The sequence below is a fragment of the Antechinus flavipes genome, chromosome 3 (assembly GCF_016432865.1).
Source record: "Antechinus flavipes isolate AdamAnt ecotype Samford, QLD, Australia chromosome 3, AdamAnt_v2, whole genome shotgun sequence".
NCBI classification, from domain to species: Eukaryota; Metazoa; Chordata; class Mammalia; order Dasyuromorphia; family Dasyuridae; genus Antechinus; species Antechinus flavipes.
Window position 1 is genome coordinate 564,931,211 of NC_067400.1, and position 10,433 is coordinate 564,941,643.

Sequence of the window (10,433 nt, forward strand, 5' to 3'; positions counted from 1 at the left end):
TATTTTGGACATTTTTAAGGAATTGAAAAAGGTTCCTCAAAGAAGGAGATGTACAAATATTTCTAAACCAGCACTTCCTTAGCCCCAAACACCTGGATGCCACAGGCTGTAGAGCTGGCAGAGACCCGATGGGGCAAAGTTTTAGTCCTTCAGGACCAGTTATGTTCTACCTCAATAAATATTAAGCACCTATTATCCTGGGAGATGGATGAAATATAAAGTTTAAATAAGACACAGTATTTCTCAGGAAACTCATGAGTAGAGAGGTAAAGAAAATACAAAAAGAGGACATTAAACTATTACAGATGTACAGGTCTGTGATTTCATCAATATGAGGATCTCTTGTGATGACAGTCACAACCTAGTATAATTTTGTACCATATAACTGAAGCAGCCTCTTTAGCAAATAAGTCCTAGAAAGTTACACACTAACTGCAAAGGCTAAGTGACTTGCCCATGATCATACACTTTGTAGGTGTCTAAGGTGAAAGAAGGAAGGATTTTCCTTTTTTAGGATGTTATTCCTGGGTAACGGCTGGGAAATCACAATTAAAGTCAGGTTCCTCTTTGGGAAAAAGTAGACAACCAAAAAAGCTGCAATAAACTCTTTTAAAAAAAATTCATTCTCCAGAATTAAAGGAAAAGTCATATAGAAGGGGAAGGAATAATGTGTAATAATAGGAACTGGGCTCAAAGAGAGAGAGAGAGAGAGAGAGAGAGAGAGAGAGAGAGAGAGAGAAAAGACAGACAAAAACAGACAGAAAAAGAAACAGAGACAGACAGAGACATAGAGAGACACAGAAACAGAAAGAGACTGAGACAAACAGATAGACAGACAAGAGATTGGACAATGAGATTTCTAGATTTCTTCCACCTCTGACACCTTCCTTTGTCCTATATATGCTGCCTATATAAGTGCATCAATAAACATGTTCACACCTTTTATACATGTACAATATGCTGCCTCACACGATCATTAAGATGGCAATTTGCTATCATAATCATTGTTATCTGCAATTTATGGGTCAGGACAGAGGATCAAAGTCTTTTCAGGAAATTGAAAGAAGGGAGAACATTCCCAGGGTCAAACAGCTAATGAGTAGCAAAACCGGCCCTTGAACCCAGGTCTTCTGACTCTAAGGTCCTGCTGGCTCTTCCTATTTGCAGTCTTCAGGCATCCTAGAGGAATGAATCATCAGAAGAATCCTCCCCCACTCCAGTGCCCTGGTAATGTCTGAAGTATGTCAGCACTTACCTTCTTGAAAATGAATTTTAAAAATCAAAAAACTCTCTTCCTATCAGGCCTTCACTCTTCCCAAGCTCTTAATATATCACTTTGCCTAGAAATGTTCCCTATGCATTCCTGGTCTTTAATGAGTTCACCATCTAGTAAAGAAGGCAGTGCATTATGTGTGCAATGCATTAACCTCTCACACAATTGTAAAAATAGTCTTAATAGAATCCAGCTAAATCCTACTTAATAGTAATAAAACAGGGCCCATGATGTTCTGGGGGTGAGTGTGACCTCTGAGTCATTCCTTTTGATTTTAGAAGGTTGAACATTTAAAGTTTCTCCCCACCTCCTTTTTTATGATGCTTATTCCTGGGTAATGGTTGGGAAATCACAATTAAAGCCAGGTTCTTCTTCAGGGAAAAGTGGAAAATCAAAAAAAAAAAAAAAAAGCTGAAATAAACTCTTTTTTTAAAATTTATTCTCCAGAACTAAAGAAAAAGTCATCTAGAAGAGGAAGGAATAATGTGTAATAATAGGAACTGGGTTCGAATTTAGAGGGGAGAGAGAGAGAGAGAGAGAGAATTGAGAGAGAGACTGAGAGAGAGACTGAGAGAGAGAAGAGATTGGACAATGAGACTTTTAGATCTCTTTCACCTCTGAAGCTATGGTCTAAAAATCCTAAATATAAGATCCTCTTCCATGTAACATGGTGTCAATACTTTTCTCTTCTGTACCTCAGTTTCCTCATATATAAAATGAAGGAGTTTGATTAGATACTTTTAAGGCCCTATCTAGCTCAAAAATAGAAGGGGCCTTAAGCAAGCCTCTTACTCTCCCTGAAAATGTTTTCCCATTTGTCAAATGAACGAGTTACATTAATTGATTTCTAAGTTTCCTTCCAGTTCATTATGGTGGCCAAAAATGCAATCTTGGACTACATACAGTTGTCATATATTCATAAAAGAAAGATAGTGATCAAAAAGAAGATAGTGTCCCACTATACTCTGCCTTGGTCAAACCATACCTAAAATATCATTTTCAATTTGGGTTTCCATGATTTAGGAAGAATATTGATGAAATGGATTTTCCTTTTTTTATGATGTTACTCCTGGGTAATTGTGGTGTTTTTCTTCTTTATAATATAATGGTTTTCTGTGGGAGCAGGTTTCTTGGGGAGGTTTTCTGGAGGCAACCTTAGTTTCAGTTCAGATCAATAATCACTCCAAATGCAGCCAGGTGATAAAAGTTCAAACGTTTATTTTCTCTTTCCAAAATAGCCCTGTTAGTTTTTCTTGGAGGCCTATCTCTTTGGTTGGTTCCAAGAGCTCTTGCAGTTGTCCTTTGACTCTGCTTTCTTCAGCCTCCAGCCAGCACCAAGGTGAAAGTTGGAATGAATTTCTCTTGCCTCCGAGAGAGGGCTTCTGGGTCTGAACTGACTTGACACTCCCCTCTCAATCTTTTCAGCTGAACTCCCGACTGAGCCTCTGTCCAATTCTTATATATGATCTACCAAAGGTTGACTTCTCCCCTCTGAGGGAGGGATTAAGGGAAGTGTGAATTCACAAAGTTATAAAGTTAACTTTTGTGAATCTCCCATACTTATGAACTCCAATGAGTACTTAAATACTTCTTGCTTATATGAGCTCTCTAAGGGTGTGAACACAAGCATTGTTTTTATCAGTTTTGCTTAGTACCTTGTTTCTTCTGGCCCATAACATCTCCTTGTAAGATCAGATCAATCATACTGAACCATGCTAAATTAGATAATTATTGTCTCTATCAACTATAATGACTTAATACTTTGTAAGGATTCCAACAAGTAATGGCTGGGAAATCACAATTAAAGTCAGGTTCCTCTTTGGGAAAAAGTAGACAGCCAAAAAAGCTGTAATAAACTCTTTAAAAAAAATTCATTCTTCAGAATTAGAGGAAAAGTTATATAGAAAAGGAAGGAATTATATGTAATAATAGTAACTGGGCTCAAAGTGAGAGAGAGAGAGAGAGAGAGAGAGAGAGAGAGAGAGAGAGAGAAGAAAAGATAGAAGGAGGGAGAGGGAGAGAGAAAATAGACAGACCAAAACAGACAGAAAAAGAAACACAGAGACAGAGACATAGAGACAGAAACAGAAAGAGACTGAGACAGACAGACATACAGACAAGAGATTGGACAATGAGATTTCTAGTGCTCTTCCACCTCTGATACCTTCCTTTGTCCTATATATGCTGCCTATATAAGTGCATCAATAAACATATTCACACTTCTTATACATGTACAATATGCTGCCTCACACGATCATTAAGATGGCAATTTGCTATCATCATCATTGTTATCTTCAATTTATGCAAAGTCTTTTCAGGAAATTGAAAGAAGGGAGAACATTCCCAGGGTCAAACAGCTAATGAGTAGCAAAGCCAGCCCTTGAACCCAGGTCTTCTGACAGGGATATGCATTTATAAAATCAAATATGTCTTCTCCTTCATTTTTTGCCTTAAAAATGCTTTTTCTAATCTTGTCATATTCTGCTTTACAGGAGAAGCTGATTGTGTTTCTGACTCTCTCCCTCCCCCTTCTTCCTCCACCCATGAAGGGTTAATTGAAGGGGGAGGGTCATGAGATGTGGAATGATCTAATTTCTCCTGCTGTGAAGTATCACACTCAGAATTGTACTTAACTCCATTCTTATCTGATTCTTCCTGTTTTTCACCTAGTTTTTAATTGGCACCTCTCCTTCCTGCATTTTCTTCTTTTTCTTCATTCTAATACTTAAATAATTTCTTATAGCCAGTTGTATTAAATTGTATGTATAAAGTATATTTTTAGAAATTGAGTTTGGATGAGAATTGTAGTATTCACTTAGTTGCTCTCCCACTAACTTCCACTCATTTGGATCCAATTCTTTTTTTGCAGAGAACCAAGGAGATGTGTACTATACAGTTTTTAAAAGATCAACGACATGCTCTCAGGTTATAATTAAACCTTGATTTTTTATGGTATTTTCACTCCTTTTTCGAGCAGTCAGGGAAGGCGTGATCATCTTCTTTTGGGGGTTCTCACCTCCTTGAGAAGACAGGGAGGTTATGATCACCCTATGTTCTAAATCAAAAGAAAAGGGGAGATGTTGAAATCCTAGTGTTAACTCAACTTGAAACAAGGTGATAACTCAAGGAAGATGTTAGAATCCTAGTGTTAACTCAATGGAATTGATACAATGCTTGTGTTCACACCTTTAGAGAGCTCATATAATCAAGAAATATTTAAGTACTCATTGGAGTTCACAAAGTTAACTTTATAACTTTGTGAATTCACACCTCCCTTAATCCCTGCCTCCAGAAGGAGGAGTCAACCTTTGGGAGATCATATATATAGAAGCTCTTAGAGCTTCACGTTAGTTACTTTGGAATATTGCCAGGGGTCGGAGAGAAGTACTCTGGGAGGAAGCCCACAAGCCCACAAGCCCATTCTCAGAGGTGGAGTCAGATTCATTCCAACTTTCACCTTGGTGCTGGCTGGAGACATTCAGATCTGAGCTAGAGGAGTCAGATTCATTCCATCTTCTACTTTTGTGCTGGCTGGAGGCTGAAGAAAGCAGAGGCAGAAGCAAAGGACAAAGCTGCAAGAGCTCTTAGAACTAAGGAGAGAGAGAAGCCTCTAAGAAAGCTACCCTGGGCTTGGAAAGAGATAAGAAATAAACACAATAAACATTTGCATTTTATCAGCTGGCTGTATTTGCAGGGATTATTACTAACTGAAACTAAGGCTGCCTCCAGAAAACCTCCCCAAGAAACCTGCTCTCTCCCAGAGAGAACTATTATAATTTAAAGAAGAGAACATCACAATTAGGTACTTTAGGCAAACCGGAAAGACACTGTTTGTCTGGTACCCCAAGATGAACGCACTGACCAAGGTGAAGCTTATCAATGAATTGAACGAGCGGGAGATGGAACTCGGGGTGGCCGAAAAGGTATCCTGGCACGCCGAATACAAGGACAGCGCTTGGATCTTTCTGGGAGGACTCCCCTATGAACTGACTGAAGGAGATATCATCTGTGTGTTTTCTCAATACGGTGAAATTGTAAATATTAATCTTGTACGAGATAAGAAGACCGGAAAGTCCAAAGGATTCTGTTTTCTTTGCTATGAAGATCAGAGAAGCACGATTTTGGCCGTTGACAATTTTAACGGGATCAAGATTAGAGGAAGAACTATCCGAGTGGATCATGTAGCTAATTACAGGCCTCCCAAAGATTCCAAGAATCTGGATGATGTAACTAGAACACTCCGAGAAAAGGGCTGTGGGGTTAAGACCCCGTCTCCTAGTTCAACGGAATCCTCAGAAGATAAGACACCTGTGAAAAAGCATGAAAAAGACAAAAAAGAGAAAAAAAGAAGAAAAAAAGACAAAGATATCAGAACAAACCTGCATAAGCAGGAAATGCCCACATCATCGTCCGTAGTGTCCCGCCACAAGACCAGGAAGGAGAAGGAGAGTTCTGGTTTAGGTAAGTCTGCCACTGGAAGCCGCGACAAGAACTCCAGCCCTGAGCGGCGAGAAGGACGTAGACACTTAAGCGGCTCACCTGTGCTCCACCAAAGTCACCTTGAGAGAGCAGAGTCTACCTCGAGGAGGGATTCGAGAAGGGATAAGCCGTGGCATAAGAAATCCTCAAGCAGCTCCAGCGGGAGGAGGATGGAAAAGAGCAAACACCAGGAAAGAAGCCGCAGCTCGGAAAAGCGCTCGCACCTCCGTCATGATTATTCTGAAGATAGGTTCAAGAGGAGACACAAACACAAGCATACAGAAGACTGTTAGAATGATCTCAAGATCATAGGAATTAGAGGTAGTTGGCTTGACAGAAAATGCTTCCTATAATTTAGAATTTGCCTTTCCAAAGCTTCTCCATATTTATCATGTATTCATTCAATAAACATTTATCAAATCCTTGTTACCTGCACTGTCCTGCTGTTGTTGTTTGTCCTTAATTTTCAAAGGATATCAGAGAGCTAATGCTATGAAATGCAAGTGAGCTGGATTTAAGTGAGGGTGGGCTGTGCAAAGTCACCAGCCTCACTTTCTCCTCCAGAGCCATCTGGGTCCAGTGGCAATTTACAGATCAGGAGGACTGGAGATGGCCTGGGAAGCAGTGAGATACCTTAGCCTTTTTAAGATAGAGTCTTTGACACATCAGTTTGGTTGATGAAACACCCAATTGGTGATTACAGTTGAATAAGAAATGAGACAGAAAATGGCTTCCTTTATCAAGTTTAAAAAAATCCATTCTGGGAAGGGAATACCCTTCTGGCTCAAATAAAAATGATTCCTATTCACATTCACTGTAAGTGGATCAGGGGCCAAACGATGACCCAAATGAGGCTTGGTTTGGGGACCTTTTGTTAGTCAATCAATAAGAGTCTGAGTGATTTGAGTTTAAGGCATGGTCCTTAAGAAATAAATCTAACTGGAAGGGGCAGCTAGACATTCAGTGAATAGAGCATTGGCCCTAGAATCAGGCCTGAGTCTTTCTTAACATTTACTTGCTGTGGGACCCTGGACAAGTCACTTAATCTCAATTGCCTCTCAAAAAAAAAAAAAATCTAATGGGTATCTTAGAAAATTTCTTCATGTAAAGGAAGACTTTAAATGAGATCATTCCTACTCTCATGGAAAGAAATGGGCATACTTCAGCAACCATAATGAACAACAATTATATTAGGATATAAAGAAGTAAAGACAAAGTTATCTGTGACTTCTGTGGGATGAGAGGTATTACAAATCAGATGGAAGGAAATGGACTCAGAGAAAGCTTCTTGGAGGGGATACCATTTGACTTGGGCTTTAAAAATCAGGTAGAAATTCAATAAGCAAAAAGAATTAGGGGTACACAGGGAACAGCATTTGCAAAGATATGAAGGCAGGACTTAATTATAGTGACTTCCCTCAGAGATTACATCTGCCCTTCATATAAAATGAGTATTACATAATTGTTTGCATGTTGTCATTAGAACGTAAGCTCCTTGAGGAGAATACCTGGTTTTTTTCCCTTTATTTGGCTCCCCAGAATTTTGATGGCACACAATAGGTGTGTAATAAACACTTGTTGACCAATTGGTTGAAAGGAAAGAAGAGGAAACTTTCTTGAATCATCCTTTATAAGCAGCATAGTGAATAGAGTGAAAGAAGTCAAGAACACATGAGTTGAAATATTGCCTTGGACACTAGTTGTGTAATTCTAGTCACACTAAAGCTTTCTGAGTCTTAGTTTCCTAATCAATAAAATGGAGATGTAAATAATATCCAACTCACCGTATCATTTTGAGTATCAAATGAGATCTTTTTTTTTTAAAAGCTTTGCAAACTTAAAAAGTCTATAAGTGAGCTACTGCTGTTAGTTTGGCTAGAATATAAAGTAGATAGAAGAGTATGATGAAATTAAGGGTAGAAAAGTAGGATGTCACCAGACTCTAGTGAACTTTGAATATTAGGAAAAGGTCCTAGTACTGATTCTTAGAGCCAAATAGAAGTTTGTTCCCTCTACCACAAAGAGCATCTCTGACATGATGAAAGTCAGTTAGAAAGTCAGATCCAGATTTTCAGGTACATAAAATGAGGTGCTCTTTTGGTGTTAAAGGTCACATAAGGCTAACTAAGAAAGCTTTGCAGATGGTTGCCCAGAGAGTGTTCTGTCTTGCAAGAGGGGCATTGAAATTCACCTAAGGTTCAGAATCCAAAACTCTTTCCCAACTACTATCAGAAAGATTTGGGAAGATTCAGCCCTAAAGATGTTAACTGATCATAGGTCTCAGTTAGGAAGAACTATTTCCAAATTCTCATATCTCATATCCCATTCTACATCTACCCTATCCTCATCAAAATTATCCAGGCCTGGAATAGAGATGGCTCCCCATACATCCCCTGCAAATCAGCTTTTTTGAATTCCTACTACCCTCACTCAATATTCTAAGCTCACCCCAGTTCTCCCTGCCCCAAACCCCAGTAGAAATTCCAGACACGTCTCCAGACAAGGGAGGCAGTATTGATTCTTCCAGGGCTACCAGACAGAAACAAAGGGAAGAAACATAGAGACACTTTTAAAACAAAAAGGTGGGGAGTGGAGCTCTCCCAAGTGCTGAGTATTTGGTCAGGAACCTGCTGGAAGTTGCTTCTACTGAAGTACTAAAGGTCATAGCATCTGTTAGAGTGTTGATCTGAAATTTTATAAACCAGTTTTTGATCAAAGTTGCCCTGTGAAGTAGATAATGATGAAAAAGTGATGTGGAAAGGCAAATAAAGCATCTGATTTGGAGTCACAGACTGAGTTTGAGTCTGAGCTCATGTTAACCATGTGTGGATTCTTAAGAAAGTTATTTAATCTCTTGGACTTAATTTTCTCGTCTGTAAAATAAAGGAGTTGAACCAGACCTCTCAGAGTCTATGGTTCTGATTACTTGTTCCAGGAATCCATAACTTCATCAATATGCACATTCTCCATGAACGGGACCATCCCATACCTTTATACACAAGCTTTTTTAGGTAATTCAATTTTATTTTTTAATCACCTGGCAACCCCTCATCTCTCTAGTTATGAGAATATATGTTTTATAATTATCAAAGCCATGTCTGGCAACATCCAATTCTTTTTACTACCTAGAAGGGATAACTAGAAATGCATGCATCTGGATGAAGGAAGAGAAGAGGAGGGTGGGTAGGGAAATCATTCAAGGTATGGCTACCAGAAAAGGAACTGGGATGTCATGAGGTCCCTATGCTCTAAAAGACCTGTTCCTGCAGGAGCAGGAAGTCTAATTGTAAAAACAAGGACAAGGAATGCAGCTACTAAGAGAGGAAAGTCTAACCTCAGGATGAGCTGATGTGCAGTGACTTTGGGGGGGATGGAGGAATGAGATTCCCAAGCCTTTGTTGTAGGTATCCTTCTAAATATTGACCCTTTGGGGCAAAGCCCAACACCGCACCCTCATTACAGATCTGACCATAATAAGCTACTTCAGTTAACCAACTTCCCTTTTATTAAGGCTCAGAAGACCAGCATCTCAAAGTCCCTGGAACTTATTATTCCCGGGACAGCAGGGGAGTTTCCTGACTCAATCTTTAGTCTTCCCTTTCCATTCTGTCATCCCTGTCTTTTCTTCCCAGAGAGGACTGGCTGGTGCCTGTGATGGGTTTTAAAATTCCATCCTCCCACGGTCCCTGTCAGGCCACCAATTCCCACAAGGCGTCTTCCGTCTGCTCCCATCTGGCCGCTCGTTTGTGCCGTGCTGAGTCAGCGCTCTGGAGGGCCTGGCTCGCCCTCCACCACTGACAGATGGTCCCCCGTCTGGTGGTGTCCAGGGCAGCCACAGCAGGGGACACTGTGCGGTGTGGGAGTGCCAGCCCACACCCAGCAGGAGCACCTGGAAGAGAGCAGTGCAGCTCTTGGACCAACCTGGCAAGTTCAGCAGGATGGTCCATTGAAGAGTGGAAATAGATATGCTTTTCCTTCTCTGGGTTTCTTCAGATACTCTGGCTTGTTCTCTGAACAGTAAGAAAGATTTGCAAAACTCATCTTCAGCACTGCTTCTTCCATTGCTCCTCAAATGGCCCCAAACTCCAACCACTCCATTGGCACTGTATTTTCCCCAGGATGTATGATGACTGCGTATTTAAAGTCAGCCAGAGTCAGGAATTCAGGTTAAAGGAAAAATCTTCAATCTTTATTCTTTTTGAGGTGAAGGGGAATTGTGATAGCAATATAGGCAGCTGTGACAGGAAGACAGCCAGCAGAGGTGAAAGGGGATTGCAGTTAAGGGGGGGGGGGGTCACGATAGCAATGTGAGCAGCTATGTCAAGATGCCAGCCAGCAGTCTCTCTTTCCGCTTCCCTTTCCACTCCCTGCCTCCACCCACCAAAATTGTCATTTCTTATACAACACATCAGGACATGCACAAAGAATGGACGGGGGCCATTCTTTCTCCAAGCATATATATTAATAGAGTATGGTCCAATTACTATTTAGCCTCACGTGCTTGGGACCTCAGTGCATCAACTCAAGCCTCAGCCCATTACAATGGTGGGATGGAAAAACCAGCTGACCTGGCTTCAAATTCCAGCTCTACTCCCTACTACTTCTGTGACCTGAGGCAAAATCACTCTTACCCCTCTCTCAGTTTCAATTTCAAAAAGGGGCGGGGGAGGTAAATGGCATG

The 10,433-nt window shown here is 40.4% G+C and overlaps 1 protein-coding gene across 1 annotated transcript; it reads left to right on the forward strand.

Annotated features, from left to right (window-relative positions):
• Nucleotides 1-5,089: 5,089 nt before the first annotated feature.
• Nucleotides 5,090-6,045, forward strand: LOC127557503 (RNA-binding motif protein, X-linked 2-like). Its single transcript, XM_051990816.1, has one exon. The coding sequence runs from the start codon at nt 5,122-5,124 to the stop codon at nt 6,043-6,045; it is 924 nt and encodes a 307-aa protein (XP_051846776.1). The 5' UTR covers nt 5,090-5,121.
• Nucleotides 6,046-10,433: the final 4,388 nt, after the last annotated feature.

Bases quoted from the DNA above. Each gene is read 5' to 3' on its own strand.
- LOC127557503 (XM_051990816.1), top strand. From the start codon at position 5,122: ATGAACGCACTGACCAAGGTGAAGCTTATCAATGAATTGAACGAGCGG.